The sequence below is a fragment of the Melospiza melodia genome, chromosome 4, assembly GCF_035770615.1.
Source record: "Melospiza melodia melodia isolate bMelMel2 chromosome 4, bMelMel2.pri, whole genome shotgun sequence".
Classification (NCBI taxonomy): domain Eukaryota; kingdom Metazoa; phylum Chordata; class Aves; order Passeriformes; family Passerellidae; genus Melospiza; species Melospiza melodia.
Window position 1 is genome coordinate 97,652,438 of NC_086197.1, and position 25,451 is coordinate 97,677,888.

Below are 25,451 nucleotides of genomic sequence, written 5' to 3' on the forward strand. Positions count from 1 at the left end.
GGTGTCTTCATTCTAATGTTTATTAAAATGTTACTGTCACTGCCAGTCTGAGGCTGTGAATCAGAACTAAGAATGTGTAATAGTTTATTTCACATTTGAGTAAATTTCTTCTACTACTTAAACACTATTATGGGTAGTGTTGATCTGAGATGGAGTTTAGGATTGCCTAGAATGCCGCTAATTTGAGTCTTCTTTTATTGCCATCTGCCGTGGGTGCTGCACCCACAAACGTGGGGTTTTTCCTGAGTTTCTGTTCATGGTGACAGGGCACATCTGGAGAGCATCTTTCCTTGGTTCTTTGTGCAGCTGCCAACCTGCAGTGTGTGCTGTGATGGTCCTTTGCCTGAGCTGTTTCCATCTGTGGAAAATCCACGTTCTGCCAGGGCAGTAGGAGCGCAGAGAGCCCCCACAGCAGCCTCCTGAAGGGCAGGTGGTTAAAGGCTTGGCTGGACATGGAATGGGCAGTATCTGCTTGTCCTGGCCCTCAGGGTAATTCAGAGCAATTCTTGAGGCACTGTTTGAGGCTCTCACTCAGAATCTCTGTGCAGCGGTCCAGCTTGCTGCCAAGGTGTGCCCGGCAGTGATGGGCACTTGGGGTTTCTGTCAGCTGATTGTGGCTGCTGGGGACAGGGGTCTGCACCCTCCCAAGCTCCAGCAGGGTCAGCAGCCCTGTGGGTAGTTCATTCATTCCCAGTAGCATCATTTGAGCAGCTGTCTTTACTTCTTGTTGGGTTAGTTGCTTAAAATACTGATGTGTTTTGGCCTGTGAGCTGCAGAACTCTCTAAGTGGAAATCTCCTGGCTGCCAAGACACTTCACACCATGATACAGGTTTGGATCTCATGCAGGTTAACACAGAGAAAATAGTGAGGGTAGCACCGAAGTCCCCCATCCTTGTCTACCCCCAGCCTACAGCACCTAGAAAAGGGCACAGAACCAAGTGGAGCTCAACCACAACTCTCTTGTGGTTTTTGATACACCAGGAAAAATTCCTGGGACTGATTGTACTCATGTAGTGACTCCACTGTTGGCCTCACCTCACCAATAAATAAATAACTCTCTCCATGCTTTGGCCTTTGTGGTATGCAAAGGAATACATGATTGGCCATGGCAATGTGAAGTGGCACTTTTGTTGACCATTTTAAGAAAAGTAATTGTAGGAAAGGTGTGCTAGGTAATAAGGCTAACATAAAAAATACCAAACTTAAACTAAATGCAAAAACTTAACATTATTATCAAGATTGTCTGATTCAAGTACTTCCTTTTTTTTTTTTCATTTTCACACATTTACAAGCCAGCAGTTACCTGCAAGATTTGTCAAAACTGTGATTCATCATTAGTGGAGTTTCCATGATGTGTGAGTAAGACAAGGGGAAATTGCACAGAGCTCCCCATCTCTCATTAGAGCCACACAGCTGATCCTTTTTTTTGCCTCTGGTTTTGTGCAGGTCACTTGAGAGTATGGCTATCCAAGTACTTACTTTGCAAGGAATTATTACCTCAAAGAACTGAAATTATCATTAAGTACTATTCCAGTTACTGGAAGGATGGCTTAGTCCTGGGAACAAAAGTACCTACTAAGCCATGTTTTCCAGGAAGTATCCTCCAAGAGAAGATTTTTTTATAAAGCTGATGCTGATAAATTTTCCCTTTTGGTTTATTAGCAAACTGAAATAGCTCCAGAAATATAATGCGAGAAGTCTGCCTTTTGTCAGACTACTTTCACTCCAGCTGTATAAACCCCAGGAATTATGCATTGTACTTGGTAAGTAGGATATAAAACACCCCTTGTGGGCATTTCAGATCGTCTTTAAGAACAGAATAATAATAATAATAATGAAGAGAGTGAGTGAATGTGTGCCTGGCTGCAGTGTGGGGCTGGTGTCTGCACTTGCAGTCACTGCTTGCTCTGAGTTGAGTCATGCTTTGGGTCGGAAGGTCAGCAGGTCCAATCCCACTGCACCAGGCTGCTCAAAAGCCCTGAAAATTGAACATTTCCAAGGATGGGGCATCCACCACTCTCTGAGCAACTTATTTCAGTGTTTTACCACCTTCACTGTAAACAACTGCTTCCTTATTTCTAACCTAAATTGACTTTCTTTTAGTTTAAACCACTGCCTCCTACAGCAGGCCCTGCTAACAGGTTTGTCCCCATCTTTATAAGCCCTTTTTAGATGTTGGAAAGTCTCTGGAGCTTTCTCTTCTGCAGGCTGAGCAGCCCAAACTCTCAGAGCCTTTCTGAGAATAGAATAGATATAGAGTAGAGAATAGAATAGATCTAGAAGAGCGAATAGAATAGATCTAGAATAGAGTAGAGAATAGGTAGGAATAGAATAGAATAGAGTATCTTAGATTAGATACTCTCTGGAAATAGAGAGTAGTGCTCCAGCCCCCTGGTGATGCCTGTGGCCTCTCCTGTCCCTCTTGCAGCACATCCCTGTCCCTGCTGTGCTCAGCACCGAGAGCTGCAGGCTGCCCTTTGCTCCTGGCACTCAGATGCAGCTGCTGAAGGGTTTTGCTGCCCTGGGCCAGCCAGGCAGGCTGGTGGCATGTCCCTGTCCCTGCTCCCTCCCAGCAGCCCAGCTGCAGAGCAGCACAGCTTTCCTGCCTCTCCTGGGAACTGCGGGCTCTCTGCCTGTCACTTCACACATGTGGAAACATTTTTCCACCTTTCAGATTAACTTAAAGATGGGGATTAATTTAACTTTACAAAGGGCTTTCTGATTCCCAGCTGAAAGCTGCTGTAGGAGCTGCAAATCCAGGGATGAAGCAGCAGTGCTGTGTGTTGGTGTGTTTGACAGTGATTTCTTTCTGCTTGCCCTCACTCAGGGGCTGAGACGATCCTGTGAGTCTCTCCTGTCTGTAGGAACTTCTTCCCCTCTCTCTCATGCCTGCATCCACCCTCAGTGAAAGTTAGGAATAAAATACCTTTCTCCTGGGGAACAACAAACAAAGGATGCAAGAGTGGCAGTAGAAACCTCTGATTAATTCCATGGCCAGGTGGCAGATGCATGACTTGTGGCAGCTCTCTGTCTCCAGTGCTGGAAGCAAAGCTCATAGTTAGAAGTGTTTTCTTCAGCCCTGGGAGTGTTTTAGCACTGGCTTCCATTCCCTCTCACAGCTTTTAGCAGAACAGGTTTAAAGGCCTATGCTTTCTGTTGCAGTGTGTTTCTCAAGTTTCCAGCTTGCACCACAGTTTTTCTGGAGGCTTTATCTGAGAATATTCTGCTGTAGCTCTTTGTTGTGTGGTGAGAATATTTTCACAGAAATTTCTAGAACCCTAATGAAAAACAATTCAGTTGCATTTTTTCTGTCATGTTTTTTCTGGTGATTCTGTGTGGTTTTCCACTTGCATGTGGCTGTCTACAAACGGATTTAAGTGCTTGTACTTGGATAATATAACAAACGGGATGTTGCTCAGGATCACATCATTGAAATTAGGTAAAAGTAACAAAAAGAAAGAAGGAAATTAAGGTATCAAGCACAGAGCCCTCCCAGTGGCATCTCAAGGGCTTTCAGAGCAAGAGCAGAGGATTGCCCATCACAGACATTTCAATGCAGACCAGCAGGCTGTATGAAATATTGCAGGGAGCATTCCTGCACTGGCAGGGGGGTAGGCTAAATGAGCTGTTACCAGCAGCTCTTTCCATGTCTGGCTGATAGTTGGCTAGGAACGTGCTTGTTGGAGTCGCCAGTTTTATTCTTTTTCCCTTTTTCTTTTCTTTTTTTTTTTTTTTTTTGGTTTGTTTGTTTGTTTTTTCACTTGGAGAGCACTGGTGACATTGGCAGAAGAATGCTCCCCTATAACCACTGTCCTTCTGGGCAGAAAAGTAATTTCTTCAGCATGGTTGTGAAAGTGAGGTAGTGAGTTCCTCTGTCTGCTGAACTCCACCATAGAAAACATCTAACAACAGTACAAATGAGAGTGGTGATGAGTTGTGTTTAACTCACATTTTGGATATGTTTATAAAAGATCTTTTCCTTTAAAATTGCACCTTGGTGGCAGCAACAGCAATAGGAGTTACTGACAGTTTAAATACTGTATAATTTAATCCTAATCAGGGATGTGGATGATATAACAGGTTATGGAGGGATGTTAATGCTTGTCCTGCATCAGTGCTTTGACACTACAGAAACTGCATCTTTTTCCTAAGTTTTTGCCATAATATTGTTGTCTTGCAAACCTGGAAGGGTTGGGTTTTTGATCCCAAGTGTTTAAAACTTAAAACTTCCTCGAAATAGGCAGTATTATTTCCTGCCGTTAACCTGACAGAAAAGCAGTGCAAAACAGATGAAAGGGCAAAGGAGCATTGAAGGGGGACCGCAGATGAAAGCCTGTGTACAGATTTATCTTCCGTGTAGAGGAGCAGGTCTTTGTGTGCAGCACATTGCAATCTGCTGCTGCTCTTTGCCCCTCCTGGAGCTCTGCTTGCAGTAGAGCTGCAAAATGAAGAGAAAATAAAGCGCTGCATGGCTCTAAACGTTCTCTCTTCTCTTTCTCCCCCACCGTGCGCCGCGCAGGGACTCCGGAGAGCCTGGCTGAGAAGGAGAGGCAGCTCATGGGCATGATCAACCAGCTGACCAGCCTGAGGGAGCAGCTGCTGGCAGCCCACGACGAGCAGAAGAAGCTGGCGGCGTCTCAGATCGAGAAGCAGCGGCAGCAGATGGAGCTGGCCAAGCAGCAGCAGGAGCAGGTGAGTGGGCCCTGCCCTGCCCGCAGCTCCAGCCGCTCCTGTGGGGCTGCCCAGCAGCTTGGCTTCAGCCTCCAGACCCTGAAAGCGCACCCGGGATCTTTCCCGTTTGTGCTCCGAGGTGGAAAGGTTTGAACAAAAACCTATCAGGAGAATGCTGTACGGTTTAATCCTGATCTTGGGTGGAGATGATATAACAGGTTATAGAGGGGTGTTAATGCTTGCAGATTTAATTTGCAATAGATCCATGTTGGAGCTGTTCAGAGCCTGCTGCCCGCAATGCCAAGGTGTGACCGTGCTCACAGGGGTTTTGGGATGAGGGAAGACGCGTAGGTCTGACTCCATGTTTCAGAAGGCTTGATGTATTAAGATATATATTACATTAGAAGTATACTATAAGAATAGAAGAAAAGGTTCTCCTCAGAAGGCTGGCTAAGAATAGAATAGCAAAGAATGATAACAAAGGTTTGTGGCTCAGCTCTCTGTCCTGGGCTGTGATTGCCCATTAATTCCAAACGTCACATGAGCCCAATCCCAGATGCACCTGTTGCATTCCACAGCAGCAGATAACCATTGCTTGCATTTTGTTCCTGAGGCCTCTCGGCTTCTCAGGAGGAAAAATCCTGAGGAAAGATTTTCCATAAAAAGATGTCTGCGACACCAAGGCCGTGGGTTCAGTCTCTTCATTCAGGAGTTGGGCTGGATGCTCCCTGTGAGTCCCTTGCAACTCAGAATATTCTGCAATTCTGTGTTATCCTTCAATACTGTTAGAGTTTTTAAACTCTCTATAAATAAACAGGCACATCCAGCCCTCTTGAATAATCCCCCAAAGCTGCTTTAATTCAGCAATACTGAACAGGTACAGAAAGAACAAAATGCAGCGCTTGGATTGTAATGTGAGACATGAAGAGGTTGGGTTTTGCCAACTGTGGAAAAAAGCAGAGAATAATATGAAGTCAGTGAACAAGTGTGGCTTTTTTTCTTCTACACTTGAGAGGCTTGATTTTCAGTTCTTGCAAATATGCCCTTCACTGGAAATGCAGGCATGGTTTTCAGATGTGATCACTTCCAATGGGCACACATGGACACACAACATTTGAGGCAAAAACTTAACTTTTCTCACAGATTTCACTGGGCAGATTTTAACAGAAATTAATGCCTGCTTTTGTACTTGAACGCAAGCAGAGAATATTTAGATGTCTAGTTTAAAATTTTATCACACAATTGCAGCTCTGTGAGTTTTAAACTCACAAAATTCTTTGAAATCTGTCATAGTTGTCATATTCAGTGTCGGTATTGTACTTAAGCAAGTCTTAAGATTTCTAAGGCACTGCTGCTACCTTCAGTCGTTTAAGCCTTGGTTTTCCCTGGTTTTAATTATTTAAAATTATTAATTTAATTATTTAAAACCTTGTCTTATTTTGGCCTGAACTCCCACATGGGGAGAACAGGAGTGACTTACCTTGAGCTGCAGAATTTATATCCTGCTGTTGTTAGGACAGCAAAGGTAGAGGAAGGAGTGAAGGTGGAATTGGCAAGATTCTTGCACCAGGAGACATCCTGTATGAACTATTCCCTTCACCCTGCCTCCTAAAGTCACCAGTGCCACAGGGATTTGAAAGCGAAAAAGAAAATTAAACAATAGAAAAAGGCAATGAGAAATTAGGATAACTAGGATTTATTTTAATTGAAAAAATTGTGTATACTTCTTTATTATGCAGAAATGAAAATATCCAAACTCTGGAAAAAAAATGTAGTGATAAACCATTCTTGAACTTAAAAAGCAAGAATGCAGCCTTTAAGAAAGAAAAAGAATTTTTATCTCCCTCCAGCCTTTAGAGCTCATAAGTCCATTCTGTTAATGTCTGCTGTTTCCCTTCATGGGTGTAAGAAGTGTCCACAGCAGCATTTGCAGTCACTTAGAGAGGGAGGGTGGAACTCCTTCTGGAAAGCTGCGCTGGGCTTTGAGAGGATCCCTGCGCCTCCTTAAGCCAGGCTGGTGTGGAGCCCTGTGGCCTTGCCTGCCCCCTCAGCTCCTTGCAGCTGATACACACGCTGGAGAGCCAGGGATTTTTCCAAGCTCAGTTCCAGTCCCTTTGTGCCTGTTTCTGCATTCATAAAAGTACACTAAGAACCTTCCTCCATGGTGTCACATTGCCATTAAAAAATAAAAAATTGAGCCGATGGTGCCAAACAGAAGAGTATTTCTGGCCATCCTACTTTTTTGCTTTTTCTACCATTTTCCACCATTTTTTTGGTTTCCCTGCTGGTGTTGTTCTCTCTGCTGGGCAATTTTGGCAGTGCCATTTCAGTAAGATTTTTGCATAGGTCCTTGTCTTGTGTGCAGCACAGCATTTTCCATGAGAGTCCCTTTCTCCCTGGGGTGAGCAATGAATTGAACACGTGCCCCTTGCTTCAGCAGCAGCCTCTGCCCTCGGAGGTGCCTTAGCTCAGAGGAGAGGTTTGAGGAACTGAGCAGGGTCAGAGCTTCCTGAGGATGGTCTCTGGAATGGTGATCCCCATCTCATGTTTCTTCTGTGCAATTTCTTCACAGATTGCAAGACAGCAGCAGCAGCTTCTGCAGCAGCAGCACAAAATTAACCTTCTTCAGCAGCAGATCCAGGTCAGAGACACATCTCCTCCCACACCCCTGTTGTCCTTCCCTTCCCTTCCCTTCCCCACTCCTTCCCTCAGCCATTGTTGCCACAGTTTCTGTAAGAATCCCTGCAGTTGACTGGCATCTTGTTTATGGGAACACGAGAGGATTTTACCGGTCATTTAGCAAAAAAGGGTCAGTTTCTGCAAGACCTTATGTGATTAACATGATTTTTGTAGGGTCAGGAAGAAGCTGTTAGAGCTGGTCATGCAAGCATGATATAATATAAAATAATTCAGGCATTTACGGGACCGGTCCTCTTTCCTCAGGAGTGACAAAAGCGTTGTCAGAAGGAGTTTGTTGGGAACCAGTGTCCTACAGCTCTGGTTTTGAGGCTTTGCTGAGGGGATTGATAATCTTCAGTGGTTGATAATCAAGTGTACCTTCTTCCCTCTGCCTGAGGTGTTGGGAGACTGGAATTTTTTGTTTATGGAGAAGTATTGTGTGAGTGAGAAGCTGGCCAAAGGGTTGGTTAGATTCAGGAGAGCAGCTGTGTAAGTTCCAGGTACCTGCAGATTTGTTCCCAGAAGTAGAAGAATTTGGTAAACCAGCATACCCAGTAAACTTTATTTAGCCTCTTTCTGCCATACTGTATTCAGAAGTTTCTTTTCATGCCATTGACTGTATTTCATTTTTTTTCTGCCACGTGCATGCCCCTGTTTTGGGAACAATGTAAATCAGTTTGCTGGGGAATAACAGGAGTGGTTAATAAACATTATCTATGGAATAACAAAGGAGAGGTTTGACTTTACAGATACCTGGGACCAGGGTGGAATCTCTGGTTGTTCAATCCTGCAGTTTTGTACAGAGCATTGTGAGTTGCTGTAGACTCTATTCTGTTTGTTCAGTAGCAGCAGGATTCTCCTTCCAAAGCTTTTCATCAGCATTTCAGAGGGAGTTACCTAAAATTATCAATCACAATTGTAAACCATTTAAGAAAACCTAATTCCACGCAGATCAGAGGAGCTGTATGGCTTCATACTGGAAGAAAACTTGGCTGTATTATTCCAGAGGACATTCTGTCTGTATCTGGACTTGGCATTTATGAAAAACTCCTCAGAAGGTCCATCCCTCTGTTATAAGGCAACTTCTATACAAGATGTGCTTTGCTGAAAATGATTTTGAGATTGGTAAGGCTTGATTTGGCCTGGACCTCTGAACTCTCTTCTGCTTCCTAATTTGTGTGTGGGAGGGATTTTTCTTTATTGCTGCATTTTTAATAAGGCTTTAAAAGAAAAACAATAGCAAAACCTGTACAATAGCAAGGAAAATATTTGTATTTTTAGCATTTAGCTATGGCAGCGAGAGAGGAAGTTGTTTTATAAGCAGTGAATAAAAATAAATAGAAGTAATGTAATTTGACCCCAACGCTTTTAAGTTGTAATGCCCTGTAGATAAGAATGAAGTATGTTGTTTTTAGGGTAGTGAAGAAAACCCTGGTTATTGATAATGAGATATAGAGCCTTTCATCTCTTGATCCCTGGTCCAAGTTTGACCTAAGTCAGTAGTAAATGAAAGTCAGCCAAGTCCCATCTGATGGAAGCTGCAATCCTCAGGAATGATTTGGGGCTCCGTCTCAGGGGACTGCAGATGAAATATTGACCCTGCTGGGGTCAGGGTTTCAGCTCCAGGGTCCCCTTCACACAGACCCCATCGGGTTTGTGGCACCCTCCTCTTGGATGGTCAGGCAGGGGACAGTGCTGCTCCCTCACGCCCACAGAGCTGGTCTGTGTGCAGGGAAATTTGGGTGATGCTGCACAGGCAGGCTGGGCAGTTCCATGCATGATCCTCAAGGCTCATGAACCCTGGCTGGAGCCCATAACTCTGAAGGGAAAAACATCTAAAAATTAAAAATAATCCTTATTGACAGAGAACACAAAGCAACGCATTTCTCCTCAGTTAATGACTGTCAGATAAAAAAAAGTTCTTAAAGAAATCACCCTTTGTATCTAAATTAAGGCAATGAAGTCCTCCTAAGATGCCCATGTATAAAATGGTCAGAGAGTTTACAGTCAGCCTATGGGTTATGGGAGGTGGAAGAAAGCTCTGACAGGAATGTAGCTGTGAGTTCAGCTTCCCTGACCTTGCCCTAATTAATCTAACAGGCTTCTGTCACACTGGCCTGAAGTTTTGAAATAGCACGAGATTTATTGACAGGGAAATATTCCTACAAAGAGTGGATAACTGTTTGACTTAGGTGCAGCTGAGTGATTGTGCTGTAGCTATGAACTCAACTTATTTATGACAAAGGAATCGTTTTACTTCAGCCAATTTTTTTCTGAGCTTGTAAGAGTCGCCATAATTCCATATAAATTATTACACAGAAGAAAGCCACTGAAATATTGTATTGAAAGCATAATGCCCTAAGGTTAGAAAAAAGCATAACCTGGCTGACCCCATGATTTATGAGTCCTTTCTCTCAGTGTGCTAACTTGGAAACAGTTCCCTTTCTCCTTAGCCCAGCACACAATCCATAACCAGGGCGAGCCTGAGAGTCCCTTTTCTCCTCAGAGGGCTGCAGATGCTCAGTGGAGCTGCAGCTCAGTTAAACCAGCACTTCTGGGATGCTGCAGAAAGATGCTTTAGTTCCTTGGGCTCAGAAAAACGTGCCTGGCATGTGGGTCTGTAAGTGGCATGTGTTTTCCAAGCCCATCTCTGCTGAGTTCATTGGAAGGTGGTGTCACTGAAACAGAAAAAAAGGACTTTGTATAGAGAGTGGAGTAAGCTGGAGGAAAGTTGCAGATTAGATTAAATTTGTGAATCTATACCACCTCAAAATGCTAAAATAGGATCTAGACGAGATTTTGTGTTTTGGCAAACATTTATAATTTTTTTCTACTTTTCAGGATGTTCTAGAGCTAATTTGTGGAGAGGTTTGAATTTCTCTGAATAATTAACTAACCCTCGCCTGTTTTTATGGCACTTTGGGATGCAGCCCCCCATGCACACTCCCTGCTCTGCCCAGTCTGTGTGTGAGGTTTTCCCTGTGAGGTTTCTGCCTCTGAGTGTTGGTGCTGTTCTCCCTGCACCCCTGGTCCTGCTGTTCCTCCATAGATGGAGCTGGGGTCTGGGTATTTACAGCCCTTGTGCATCAGCACCTAAAGCTTCAGGCTGTATTTGAGGTAGAAATTGTAGGGCAGGCTGACACCTGCTATCTCAGGGCTCTAGCTGCTCAGAGTTAAGTTGGAAAGTCTGTTTTCCCAGCCTAGTGATCAGAGAAGGAGTCAGAACTTTTCATTTCTCTTTCTCAAGGTTGTTTATTGTTTCTCATCTATAAAATTATTTCTCCTGTCCAGCCATGGTCCGCTCAGCAGGACAGAAAGAGGCACTCTGCCTGCCCCGGGGTGGTGTTATCTTTTATACTAAAAACTGCATGTGCAATATTTACAATTACTTCCCAATACCTATCCCCTATGTTAGACAGTGAGCTTCTACTCTAAACCAATCTAAAAGTGCCACAATATGGAGGCCAAGAAGAAAAAGGAGAAAGGCTGGACATGCCAGATCCCTCCATCTTGCCTCCTGAAGCCCCATTCTAAAAACCCCAAAATCTATTTTTTGCCCTCTGACAAATTAACTATCATTCTACTTAAACTTTTGTGGCTCGTAATTCTTCACATGAGGTTGGTAATTGTTTTTTCCAAGAGCTAAATCAAAGGCTCAGGGGTCCTGGGCAGGGGCTTAAGCCCTCCAGGGCAGCCAGAGGAATTTCCTGGGTTCAGATACTGGTATAACTCAACAAGTTCTTGGCTTCAGCTCAGTTTTGTCCTCAATGGAGCTCTCCTGGGTACCCACTCCTCTTCTGTGGGGCCCCAGTCTCTCCCTGGTGCCGTTCCCCTGGAGCCTGGGCATTCTGGGGCTCTGCAGCTCCCATCTCAGCTGGGCACGGAGGGGCAGAGGCTTGGCATGTGCTCATGGGGCTGAGCTGGGCTCCACATGCACCCCAAAGGTGTCACCCCTCCTTCCAGGGTGTCCCTGAGCCTCAGGGCTCCTTGATCCCAGAGACAAAGCCTGGCCCAGGATGCTGATGGAAGGCTTTGCTTTGGAGCTCACTGACAAGTGTCACTTTAATGGAACCGCATTTAAAATGAAATATGGTTGTTAAAATTCATAAAGCGATTCATATTCAGTAGGGCACTGTTGATAAAATAGGTCAACCTTGCAGCCTAAATTGTGATAAAACTGATACTGCTAATCTCACAATTTTGTGGAAAACCTGACAGTGTTTTATGTTTTTCCCTCAAGCCCCAGCTCTTGGAGTCATGTGATGACAAAAATGCCAGCTTTCATTTCTCCCAAATGTAAACTTCCAACTCTCAGATTTCCAGGCAAAATCTGAAACCATGAGCACTACAAGTTCCAAAATTAGAAGGCAAACAAAACAGAGGCCAAATGCTGTTTTCTAATCTGTTCTGATTTTTAGTCAAAATTTTTTTTGGAGAGCCCAGCTCAAGATCTTGGAACACTTCAGGTTGCCAATAATGTAAAACTAAGATCTCAAAGCAGCAGGCAGCAGAAATGCTGCTTTACAATGTTTCTAATGTTCAGGCCACAGTTTTGTTTGACTTTTTTTGTTTGATACTGTCAGTAATTGGTTACTAATTTGTGTTCTTTCCTGAGTGACATACTCAGCCCAAGAACCAAGTGCGTTCTGAAACTGAGGGCAGTTCCTGCCAGACAGCAATCTGTGTTTTAGGAGAGGGTTTTCATTTTCCCTCAGAGCTAGAGCAGATGTTTTAATGGGACCCTTTTTTTGTGAGAAGGTTTGGACCCCTGAGAGTGAGGGGATCCCAGCTAAATTCTGATGCAAAGCTGGAAACTGTGTTTCTGGCCTGCTCTACCTGGTACCAAATGCCTGAAACGTGGGAATTCATCTCTCCAACACTAAAGCTGTGTTTCAGAGGGAATAATTTTGTTCAGGGCTGAAGGTGCACACAGGAGATTCTGCAAGGGGTCCCTCATGTACAATGTCTCCATGCATAGAACAGTTTTTATCCCATTACCACCCCACGTTCCCAATTCCCAGTGCTTTTGTCTGTCACTGCATTCTTGGGCCACATGTCTTCTTCTCAGCTCCCAGCTCTCCTTGCTGAAAGCAGCTTTTGCAGGCCTTGCCCCCGTGCTGGAAGTCTCACAGGCACAGCAGAATGGAATTAACCCTTTCAGTGTCAGCCCTGCCAGGGGCATGTGGCTTTGCCAGCTGCTGGGTGGATGAAGAGATGCTGAGTTCTCAAACCAAACTATTCCCAAATTCTCACTGCCTCCTGAGGTTTGAGAAGTTCCAATTTGGAATGCAATAAAAGTCTTGAACTTAGAATTTCCTGCAGGATGGCCGTGCCATTTATCAGCCAGATCTGTTTTTCAAAACGGAGCTGTGTTTTTGGGAAGGAAAGGGGGATTTGGTTTCTCAGTTACACAGAAGTTCAGCAAAATATTTCTTAAGCTTAACATGCAAAGTTTTGAAATGACACAGTTGTTATTGTCAGAACTTTCCAAACAGCAAGAGTTTCTGGGCTGATTCCAGTCTTCCAAAGCAGTGGTAGAGACCTGCTTCCAGAGTGCTTCAGTACCACCATTTACCCACCAGTTATGGCAATAATTGTTGTTGTTTAGATAGATTTGCTGTTTGCTCTGCACTCAGGTGAGCAATCCTCTGTTACCCAGAGCTGGCTGTATGATATCTAGGCCCGTTTGTGTTCTTTTTGTTTTTTGTAGAAGGTACCACTTTCTCTCTCTTGTTGAGAGAAGACACAGATTAACTGACTGTACAAAAAGGAACCTGAAGATTTTTTCCCTGCCCCAACAAGTCTGCAGGCTTAAATTATATTTCCACCATGGCTAAGGCTTTAATTTTCTGTCTGCTGCTTCAAAAACAAAAACTCCAGCAGACCACTATATGAGCTAAATACTTGGAGAACTTTGAGTTTTTAAGAAGGAGGGTAGAGATCTTTACCCCTAATCTTTGCCCCGTCAGTGTCTCCTCAGGCAGCCCCAAGGCCTTGGGGCATTTCTCCTGGTTCCCAGCCAGAGTTCTCCAGGAGTTTTAAAGGGCTGGATGTTGTAGGTGATGAGTCCTTCACTGGAGACAGGACAATGAGCAGCTGCTACACAAGGGCCTGGTTACAGATCCAGTAATGCCTCTTGCACCTGGATTCCCGTTTTCCCTGGGAATTCTGCTGTTCTGAGAAGGCAGTGGCAGCAGAGCAGTGCTTTGTGCTGCTACAATCACTTTGCAAGGCAGAGCAGAATTAGTTTTTCCACAACCAGAGTCCTCTTTGTATGTCAGAGAGAGGTGAGGACAGAAGGTTTCCTTGGTAAGACAATAAAACTGCTGAAGTGGCGCCTGATCCAGCCCCCACTGAACATGGAGTAAAAGCTCTTGTTCACATTAGTAGGAGTTTATTGGGACCTTTCTTTGGTAGGAAACTGTGAGAAAGTCTCTTCCTCCTGTCTCTCCAGAGTATTTTTAGAGCAGCTCTGTCCAGTGCAGCGGTTTGTTTTTGCGTTTGCTATTATTTATTTCTTGCAGCGTGGATGTGACGGGCTGTGAGCGCACGGCCAGGCCAAGCGTGCTGGTGGATGTGGGGACGCTGTGTGCACATCCATCACGTGTCAGGAGCAGCTGTTCTCAGGCTGCAGTCACACTGCAGCCTTTCCCATGGCTCTGCAGGCCCTTCCCGAGCCCTGGGCTGCCAGCACAGAGGCACAGCAATGGCTCCTCACTCACAGGGCCCTGCAGCTGATCTACTGTCGGTTACCAGAGGGACTCGCTGTCCCTTGGGCAGCAGCAATGCCCTGGGAAAGAACTTACCCAAAACTACACACAGGCATGCACAGAACCAAAAACAAACAAACCCAAAGAGAGCAACAACCCCAAAACACCCCAAACAAACAAACCCAAAGAGAGCAACAACCCCAAAACACCCCAAACAAACAAACAAACCCAAAGAGAACAACAGCCCCAGAAAACCCCCAAACAAACAAACCCTTGGGGCTGGTGGGGAAACAGGGAAAAGAAGGGGGAAAAAAGAGAGAAAAATTAGTCAGAATGAGCTAATTGCTTTCTGCCCTCTCAGCTTCAGCTAGAATTTGTGCTGGAGTGGACTTTGAGTAACCTCTGGGCCTTCATTTCCTTACCTTAACAGGAAAGTTAAGTAAAAGGTTGTTGGGCTCCTTATGTGCACTTCTTTCATTGCAGAGGATCAGTTTGCAGCCAGTTTTAACTCCACAGGTAACCCTTAGCAAGTTCCTGCAGGTAGTTTGATCTCAGGCCTTTCCCATACCCTTCTGCCATCCAAATTTGTGTTCTGGTAGTGTTGTGCCAGTGCAAACCAGGTGTATCTGCTTAAAACTTGCATGAGCTCAGCTGGTCAGAGCATGGCTTGGGGGTTTGATCCCCATAAAGGCCATTACCTGAAGAACTGAGCCCTTGTTGGTGGGTCCCTTCAAATTCACAGTGTTCTGTGGTTCTGTGAGGTTGAATTTATTGGAAATGCAAGGGCATGTTTGATTGAGGTAATTCAACTTTTTTTTTTTTTTGCCTATGCTGAGCTACTTGATGGCAATAGCACTTGTTTTCTCTAGTGTTACTGGTCCAAATGTTCTCAAATTCTAACACTGTTTTGAACTTCATGACTTCTTTTCTTGCCATTTTAGCATCTTTTCTTAATTTACTTTCTGTTACTGAGCTTTCAGTGTTCCCATTTTCCAGTTCTCTCACACAATCACAAGGAGAGGCCAGAAACTTTTTTTTTGTTAAAATCCAGAGCACTGAAACACCCAAAATAATCTGTAAGGAAAAGGCCAGTGGTCAGATGCAGTCCTCGCAGCTGGCAGCACTGTGCTCCAGGGCCTCATCTTGGTCTCTCTCTGCTCAGCAGGCATCTCAGGGCCCTGTCTTTTTTGGTTTGTTTGTTTTCAGATCCCCTCTCCAATTTCTGCATCTCTCATCATCAACTCTGACCATTTTCTTTCACTTTCAGCTCCCTGGTGCTGAGTAACCTTCCTTAAGCAGCTGCCCACCCTTTCCTGCAGCAGCTTCTCCTCTCTGCCAGCCCTCCTTGTCTGTGTTTCACGGCCTTATTGATGGGTTTGTTTGGCATTTTGCTGCCTGCAGAGCATTCTGTGAGTGTTGGTGCTCAGAGTGGGTGGTGTGGGTGCTGTGCTGGCTCTACCTGTGCAGGTGTGGGCACAGCAGGGGCACAAGGTGCCACCTGGAAGTGCCTGGAGAAGCACGAGCTCTCCATGGCCGTGCTCTTGTCTGTGTAATCCTGAGCACTTCTGCTGTACAGCCAAAAAAAGGCTGCCGCTGCTGCCTCTGCAGCGAGGTGAAGCAGGAGATAACAATAAATTTTTTACTGCTGGCTGGCAGAGGTGTTTAGGATGTGTTTTCTTTATATCTTCATCCGCCCCTAATTGAAGATGCTTTAAAATTGAATGACTAGCAGTCAAAACGTGTTTGCTTCAAACTGAGAAGAAAAATGCTGGTGTCTCTTCGTGCAAGCTGATTGCGCTTTGTACACAGCTGACAGCCACAGTCACTTTGAGTGACTGATAAGTGGGAAGCTTTGCCACTTATCAAGGAATGCACGCTGAAAAGAAAGGACTGGAGTCGTTCAGATGCTTTGGCATGTTCAAAATAACATCTCACATCAGTCAGGCTCAGAAGCACTAGGAGACATTTCAAAATAAACTTTATATCTATCTATCTAGAGGCAAGAATTCAATTTAACAGATAGATCGCTGTGTGGCATCACACTGGCTCTGGAAACAAGAGCATCCTTATGAGGGTCACCAGTGCACAATGGCTCAGATGGCTGCATGGTTGGAGAGCATTTCTTGTAGAGTCTCACCCCCCCAGAAGAAAACAAATTTTGAAAATTCACAACTGCATCCTATTCTGGTGATTTCTCCAAATTGAGGGGGTTTGGCCAAGTAATATTTAGTTTATGTGGCACAGGACATCCTGAAGGTTCCCAAAGAGAATGGCACTCTAAGTTAAATTCAGATCTCATTATTTCCTCCTCAACATTATGGAATATGCTTGGGATTGCATGGCTCTTACTCAGAAAATGATTCTTAAGGTTTCTGTAGGAGTTTTCTGTGTTTTGTAGTGGTGCACATCATGAACAGAGGATGTAATTTTTTTGGTAAATGTTTGTTAATGCTACTTTTTAGTGATGTGCATAGTGGGAGATTCTGACCTGCAGGAGTGTGAGGTGCATTTCCTTGTCCTGGCTGTAATAGCAGTGCTGTGACCAGTGCAGGGTTTGGGTGTGATGATGTTTCACCTGTTGGATGTGCAAGCACGGGCGATGGGATGGGAATCTCCAGTGGGAGAACAGGGAGACACAGGCAAGCAGTGTGTCATGTCCCACACTGGAATTTGGACAGAACATAGTGTTGGTCTGCATCCATTAGCAGCACTCAAACAACAAACCATCCATTAGCACTGCTCAAACCAAAAACCTGCTGCCAGGTTCACAACTCTTACTCTAACAACATTGGGGGTGTTAGTGTATAATAGATAATAATCTAGATAATAGATAATAATCTATTATCTTTTTTTGTGATTCTAAGCACTGGGTATGTCATTCTGCCTAGCTGATCCATCTGAAATGTTGCTTTTCCAGCCAAAATGGCTGCATCTGAGATAGGAATTACGTTTGGCATTCCAGAGTTGCCACCAGCATCCACACCTGTGTCAAGAAGAAGATGATTTAGTTCCTGTTGCCAGCGACTTTCTGTTCTGGTTCACACTTGCAAACACGTGAAGTGGTTCAGCTCTGTTTTGGTGGCGCATTCAAAACATCCTGCTTAAAGTTCTGGAGAAAGAGAGGGAAAGGTGAAAGAAACTGAAACTGACACTTTCACTTGTCTTGTGGAAGTCTCAGTTGAACAAGGATTACCTGCAGGCTCGTGGATCTCGTGTCAGCTTTTCTATTTTGCATCTTGTGTGGAGTCTCCATTAAGTTCACGTTTCATGTGGAAGTTGAATAAAATTTGTAATGGTTAAATAATTTTAAGGAACCATTTCAGATTTTTATTCAGATGGATTTAAAATACACTTTGAGAGATTTAGAGGTAAATGTCAGAGTTTCTTGTATTTAGAAGTGAATAAAAGAATTTAAGTTCCAAGATAAGCATAATAAACTTATAAAAAATAAAATGAAGACTTAGATGGAAAGTAATAATAATGAAATGAGACAAATTTAATTCACAGTGCTTGGAGCTCATAAATATTTGGTACAATTGTACAAAAACCCCATATTTTACAATGTGTGTGTTATAATGGTTTTTATCAAAATTGGCTTATTTAAAAGATGAGAGTGATACTGTTCAGCAAATTATTCTGAAGTTGGAACTTGGATAGTTTCAACAAAATACCAATTTAAAATGGATTTGACAGAAATGATTGAAACATTTCTATACTCTTGTGTGCTGTGAACACTGTGTGCAAAGAAATACATTACTTAGGTAACAAAGTAAGGCATTAGGAAGTTACAAGTGCCAGAATGAAGTGAAATAGATATCTTTATTTTATTCTCATGTGTCTCGGTCATACATGTTGAATAAAAAAATGTATTCCAGAATTACATGATAATATTATTGTAAACCAAAATCACAAGTGGGAAAATTAAAATTACGTTGACAGCCTTGATTCTGGCGTTCCCTGATGTTCAATTCCTTGGCTTTTCTGGCAGTGTGGCATTACTCTAGCTGGTTTTCTGTGTGGTTTGATCTCTGTAAGGGCTCAGAATGCTGGTCCAGCAGCCCCTTGCCGAATATGTCCAGGTCAGTCTGGAGTGTCAGCATGGGAGAGGTGCCAGCTGGCACTGCACTTACAGGAGAAACGCTGGCTTCTCCTGGGCCAGACAGACAGACACTTCCCTGCCTGGGGTGGACAAGAGCCTGTCCTCTGAAACCCCTCTTTTTCTGTGTCACATTTCCTTCCTTCCTCCAGTTTTGAGTTTAGTTTTTTTTAAATTTTGGTCTCCATCAAAATAGAGAAGATTTTTTTTCATATTGCTGTCCTCTTCAGAAAGGCAGATGAGGGCTGGAGTGCCTTTGTTGAATTTGGACTGGTGATGTTGAAAATGGAGTTTGACGCTTTTTTCCAGTACCCTCCATTTGTTCCTCCCATTCTCCCTCAGTGTGTTTGGGTCTGGATCAGTTTGTGCCACTCATCAATTTTTTTTTCCTAATTTACCACGTTCCTTGTGCTTTGCCAAAAAAAAAAAAAAAAACAACAAACCTGAGGCTGATGGTAGAGTATTTGATGGAAGCTGTTGCAGCATTTGTCCCCTTAAAGCTCTGTGTGGTGAGAATTCATTTTCTTCTCTTGCAAACTGTGTGTGGAATCTTGTCTGCCATTTAAGCATTTCTGAGCTGCTGTGAATAAGCAAGAGGGGCTTTTTCATGTGCTGTATGTAATAAGTTTTAAGTTAGTGATATCCCTAAGAATCACACACATCTAAATTGAGCATAATTTCCAATTTCTTTAGGCCTGGAGTTCAGATTTGTGGTGCAGGAATCAGTCAGCATCTGTGAGGCAGCTTTTGGTTCCATTCTCACCTTGCACACAGGTGTGAGCTGCCTCAGACACCTTTTAGTGCCTGCATTGGAAATGCCCCATTTTAGATATGAGTTACAAACAGGACTGCTTCACTTTCCTGAGCATTGATTTTCAGTGGCTCTGAAGGAATTTAGGAGCAAGGAAGGATGTTTTTCCAAGTGGGGGCTACAGGTTGTGAATAGTTACTGAATTGCAGCTGGTGGCAGCTGTGAGTTTCTCAGGGCTTTATGAACTCTCCAGCCATGCTGGCAGCTCTGATCTGAGATCATGGCAAATAGAGACAGCCCTGAATTTGAGCATTTAGAAATTTAGAGCAATTTAGAAATTCTGTGGTCATCGATGACCACAGAATTTCCCAGGGATGCAAACAGACTGATGCATATAAAACAAAATGCAATATAAGCAGAAATGGACTCTAATTACTTCAAAATAGAAAAAAAAATTCAGAAATTAAACTTTTGGACTTTTTCTTTTCCCCTTTTGTGATTCTCTGAATGTCACCATGGCTGTAGACACTCCATAAATGCTGCTTCTGTTTTTCCATAGAACCTGTTTCTGCTCACCAGACACATGATAGATCCAGGAATTTCTTTGCCATTGTACTGGTCAGCAAAATTTTGGAGATCTGATCTATTCTAGTGACCAGAATTAGAAGTATGCTCTGTTTCTTGCATTTATTCTTTACTTGAAATGAAAGGCAGGCTTGAAATTATATTTTTCAAGAATTTTAGCTTTCTGTGTGATGAGTTTCAGGATGTTTTTTAACTCTACTTCCCCTGCATTATTTCTTAGTGCACAGTTCAGAATTCCTGTCTTTTTTGGTACAATCAGAATAAAGAAATTTGAATTGTAATCAATATACTGACATAGAATTCTGTATCCTTTGTTAAGAATATTTGCATTTCTTGTTTTAAACAGAACATCAATTTTGGGAATAGTTCACATCCCCTTTGTGTACTTGGGTGGGTTTGTGTAAATCTCAGGTTTGCTTTCTGCACCTTTTGAGAAGGTTGGTTGAGCTTAGCAGAAACTCTTGCAGAGATCCCGTGGGAGGAAAGTTGTCCATTGTGTTCCTCTGAAATCTGGCTATCTTTTTTCCTGGAGCTGGGCTCAGGCAAGTTTATTCTTCCATCAGAGATATCTTAGGAGGTTCCTGTCCTTTCTGGTGCCTAGGAAGCAGAGCTCAGATACATATATTGTATTTGTTGCCATCATATAATCTGTGCAACTTCCCTGGAAATATAGGGAATTGTGCTTTCCCCAGCTGTTCATTTGATAGGATTCTGCTCCTGCATTTAGAGCAAACTGTGCTTCTGCAATTCCCATTGTTTGGAGCACGGCCTCCCCTCCATACCTATTGTTAGTTTTGTCTTGTTTTGTTGTGCATAACAGGTGTTTCTTTCAGGCAGCCCAGGCAGCACGGCAAGGGCTTCCTTTATGGCACATCTCCTGAGACTTTGATGAAACTCTTCTTTGTGATAAAAATGCCAGTGCCTTTACATGAATTGCACGTGAAATGTGTCCTTGCACAATTTCTCTGTCCTCCCTGCTTCTCTGGCTCTTTTGCTCTGGGAGGGTTTGCCTTTTCTCCTGTTGGCCAAGGAACTGATTCCTTTTTACCTTCCCAGTGCTGTGCTCCCCTCAGAGCCTGGGTGCAGCCACGGGAAATGTTTAAAAAGAACAAACTGTTCCTGCTGAAAGAGCTTGCTTTCCTCCCAGTGTCCTTGTCACTGCCCCCACAAATGCCATCATCCCCAGAGGAGCCATGGGTAGAGGCCGAGCCCTTTCTGTGCATCCCCTGAAGCTGGCCTTGCTCTGTGGGTTACAGGTACCACAGGCACCTTTCTGCCTGCCCTGCTCATTTCTTTCTCACAACCTCACCTGGAGCTGCGCAGGAGCCACTGCTGTCCATCTCTTTGTGCCTCAGTTGTGGCGATGTTTGGAGAGGTCTGGGGTTGTGGCAGGAGCTGGGGGTGTAGCAGGCAGAATGCCCACATAAATCACAACCTGATGCCACCTTCTCTAGTGTGCATTTAATATTCTTTCAGCTTGTTGTTCAGAGTAGGACTTCCACACTCCAGTACAATCCTGGTGGCTGACTCTCTAGGTGATAGGAAAGGCAGAGAAGGGAAATCCAAAGAGGGGCAAGAGCCTTGTGCTGTGTTTTTGGCTGGTTCATTGGCTCACAGTGTTCAGGTGTCCTGATAGGATATTGCTGACCTGTAATGCATTATTTCCATGCCCTTCTCTCCGTGCCCAGACATTTATTGGTTGAAAGCCCCAGGGGTGAGCAGATACAAAACTGTGTTAGTCACAGGAGATGTAATGGATGTCCTGGGAGCTGTGCCAAACAATTAAGAATATAGGCATGGTGATTTACAGGGTAAGGAAAACCTCCAGAGTGTGTTGCATCTGTACAGGCTGCCCTGGGAGGCTGCAGAAGTGGAATTACTGTCACCATTTCAGGGTTCAAAAGGCAGTGCCTATCTGGGGAATGAGCAGAGACGGACTTTTGCTTTCAGTCTGGGACAGAACCTTCTGCTGGTGACTTTCTGTGGCTTTGATCAGTGGTTCAGGCTTCCAGAATGTCACCCACAGTGCCATCAGCTGCCCTCTGCACAAAGAGTGCTTCTCCTGCTGCAGTTACAGTGGCAGGGGTGTCAGCACAGCCTGGATGTGACACTAGCTTTGGATCTATTTTAGTGCTTCACTCCGTGGCACTGGCAGTGGCAGCATCTGTGGAAAATCTGAAGATAACTGTCAGAAAGCGTGTTTGAAGGGTGTTTAATTTAGAAACATTGAGCCCCCCCAGGCTGGCATTTGCTTTAGCATGCAGTAGTTAGCAGGGGAAGATGGGACTTTAATAATGCTATATAATACTATTTCCTAAAAGGCTTCTTGCTCGTGAAGTATGTTGTCTGCTTTTGGTGTTTCATTGCTGATTGACTCAAACCCCATGAAGTTTTACTTGATTTTACTATGATAAATGTTTACATGTTGATTGAAGGAGCCTGAAATTCCCTCCTCTTGTACAAAACAGCACAAAATCCAAACATGAGCGTTTAGAGACACTTTGTGCTGAAATAAATGACCAAGATGAGGAGAATTGATGTTACAATTTTATCAAGTTCCACATGGCTTCTCTTCTATATTATTTTTCTAAATGTTTAAGGAGCCTGAGCCACTGTTTTAATATTTAACTACAAGAGAAGATGGATTGTTTTTAAAGAGCAGGCTGTTCTGAAAGCAGCCCTTTCTCAAGTTCAGACTTCACTTGCAGTTCGAGTGTGGGCACATGTTCTGAGCCTCACACCCGTGGGTTCCTGTGAGACGTCATCTCCCTCTCCTTCAGGAGGTGCCCTTCTGGGGGAGGTTAAGCCTTCTTTCCACCCAAGGAGACTTGGGGAGGCTTCCTTGGCAGCCTGGCACTGCTGTTCCTGCCTTTCACAGGGCAGGGATTGTTGGGGAACATGAAACGGGAAAGCCTTATAAATACGATTGCCTGGCAAAAGATTTTGGGAATATGGAAACTATAAGCGAGATTGAAATGAAAGCAAGCTTTGAGATACCTCAGTTACTGAACAACTGGAAAACAATGGTGTGGCCAGACTGAAGGTAATCCCCTTTTGATGGAACAACACCCTCTGCTTGCAGACAGGCCCAAGGGTCAGAGCAGACCCTACAGCTTGGCAGAGGGGCCCAAAGAGGAGGTTTTAGGGTTTAAAATGTAACACAGTGTGGTAATGCAGTGATTCTTATAGGCTGTATGTAAATGCTACAGGAATCATATCTTGTATGAGATTGGTTAGTGAGAATTAGAATATTCAACACAGAAGAATTATGGTATTGTGATGGGAACTTCATCCTCTTTTTACTCTCTTACCCTCTTTACTCTTCCTCTCATCCTCTTTACCACCCTCTTGCCTGCTCTCTCTTTACTTCTCTCTCTTTACTTCTCTCAGGCCTGCTCTGAGCTGTGGCTGGCAGCTCCCAGCAGGGCCCTACACCCAGGTCCTTTGCAATAAACCCCATATTCCAAGACTAGAAGATGATTTATTGTATTGCAATGGGAACCTTGCTCTCTGATCCTCTCTTTTACTCTGTCATTTTCTCTTTACCACACTCTTGCCTCCTCTCTCTTTACCATTCTTTCTCCATCTCTCGGGCCTGCTCCGAGCTGTGGCTGGCAGCTGCCAGCAGGGCCCTGCACCCAGGCCCTGTGCAATAAACCCCAAGTTCCACGCCCTGCCCTTCTGTGGGAGGTTAAGCCTTCTTTGCTCCCAAAGAGGCCTTGGGGAGGCTTCCCTGGCAGCCTGTCCCCGCTGTCCCTGCATTTCACAGGGCAGGGATGCTTCCTGAGCCACGTGTGCGGCTCACCTGCCCGCGAAGATTGCTGCTCACCAGCCTGCCTTAAGACGGCTTTGCATGCCAAAGGCTGATTTTCCCCGTTTTGGGACCATCACTCAGTGGAAGTGTCAGAAAGAGGGAGGATAAATAGCGAGTTCCATTAACCAGGGGGAGGAAAGCGCTCTGGAATTATCTCCTGGCTCCATGTTTGCTGGGGTTTTGCATTAGCAGCAGCCAAGTCACGGTGTGTTGACACAGTCTAATGTGCAATGACATAATACCTGGAGTATGGAGACAGCGAGAGGCGCAAAATCAAACTTATCTGAGTTTTCACAGGGAAAGAAGGGATTAAACTTTGCTGGTTAAAATATGGATTTTTATTTTTTTTAATAGAAACTATCCTAGTTCGATTGAGATAAACCTACTCAGATCTAATTCTATCCAGTCCCTGGGAAAAGTGGGCCTTAAGATGTTGAGCCTATTTGCCCAATCCCTTTTTTTAGAAATAAAGATTAGGGTAGGAAGTTTGGTCCTTATCTCTAAGGTTCTTACTGCTTCAGAAGGAAACTGAAATACTTACATGAAGGACACTTTCTTGAACTTGTGATTTGTCTTCGCTCAGATTATTTCATAAGCTTTGGCAATGTAGATTTCCCACAATGCTTGGCTATTTTTGTTTTACACCTCCTAGAGGAACCGTGATAAATAGTTGTTACTTCCTATTAAATAGCAGAAAGAGATGTCAAAATACTCCAGTGGCTTGAAATTCAAATGTTCCTCCCTGTGCATGGAAACTTTGCCCTGGAAGCATCATCCCTTATTTCATAACTGCCAGGTATGATTCTTCTCTGCCTTTTCATCCCTTGTAGTTACTTATAGCTCTACAAAATAGCATTAAATCACCAATTTCTACTTGCATTTCAGAGTCTATTTGCACGGATATTTGTGCATGATCCAGATATTACGTAGCACCGTCATCGCTGGATCTTGGAATATTTTTCCTTCTCTCTTTTTTTTTTTTTTTTTCTTTCTTTCTTTTTAAAGCATCCTGTTTTTCAGACCAGGGGAATTGAGGACAGAGGGGAAGCAGCTTGCACATTGTTAGTCGGCAGCTCATTGCCAGAACCAGGAACAGAACCCAGATTGTCAGGCGTCTCCCATTGGGCCACAGCACAGAATGGGAACTGGAGTGCAGTTATCAAAGATTCAGGCCGTCTAGGTTTTTATCTTCTGGCTCCACTTTTGCTGCTTTTCTATGGAATTTCCCATTTTGCTGGAAGAAATTGAATGCAGACTGCAGTGTTTGGGAGAATGAGGCAGGGAAGCAGGCAGAAAAGACTCTCTCTCATTCCCAGAGTCAGATTTATGTTGGTGCCATTCCACTGAATCACATCAATGAAGTTTAATGCAGAAAAACTGATCTGCTCCATCGGTAAAATGTAAGTGAATAAGTGGTAAAAAGTTTATGAGGGTCTGTTTCTGTCCTCTTCAAGGTAGGAAAACAATTTTCCTTGCATTTTCAGCGTTTGCTGTGTTTCAGTTTTTCCAGATCCATTCATTGTAGCAGAGCCAAGGTTCTGTCAGCACATACCTTCCCTTTTGAAGCACCCCTCGGTTCCATGAGAACTGCCCAAACAAAGCGTGTAGGGCCCTTAGCAGTGTCTGTGCCCTGCCCTGGAGCACTGCTGGGTCTGTGCTCCGTCCTGGCTGTGCTAAATGCCAGTGGCATGCCTGCCCCTGTGTCTTTTTTCTCCTGCGTTGCTCTGCTCCAGCTCCCGGTGGTTTGTTCGCAGCCTCGCTTTCTTCTCTCTCCATTTCTGGTTCTTACCCCGCCTCCATGCCATGCTCTGCCTACCTGAGGCCAGCTTGGTGTGTTCAACAGGCACAAATGGCTGTGCCTTTCCCATCTCTCCCCCTTCCTCCCCTGTTTTTCCCATTTAATGGCTCGCTAATAATGGAGCCACAGAGGCGACGGTAGGGGCGGCATAAACACAGCTCACCTACGGCTGAGCTGCTGATGTTTTAGAATTAAAAAACAAAACAGGATTATTATGATAATAAAAGCCAAGGCAGGTGCTGGGCACTTGGTTTATTTGCTGATTAAAACAGTCCCAGTGTGACATCTTTTGGTATAATAAACTAAAGAGGGAGGAGGATTATTGCATCCCCAAGGTATCGGGGCT

At 44.2% G+C, this 25,451-nt stretch overlaps 1 protein-coding gene across 12 annotated transcripts in view; it reads left to right on the plus strand.

Annotated features, from left to right (window-relative positions):
* Positions 1–25,451, plus strand: part of SOX5 (SRY-box transcription factor 5) — a 595,693-nt gene that overhangs the window by 453,369 nt on the left and 116,873 nt on the right. For all 12 annotated transcript variants that reach the window (XM_063155718.1, XM_063155717.1, XM_063155723.1 and 9 more), the window contains 2 exons: positions 4,521–4,693; positions 7,245–7,313. In XM_063155718.1, the coding sequence (XP_063011788.1) occupies positions 4,521–4,693; positions 7,245–7,313 (242 nt within the window). The remainder of the gene's footprint in view (positions 1–4,520; positions 4,694–7,244; positions 7,314–25,451) is intronic.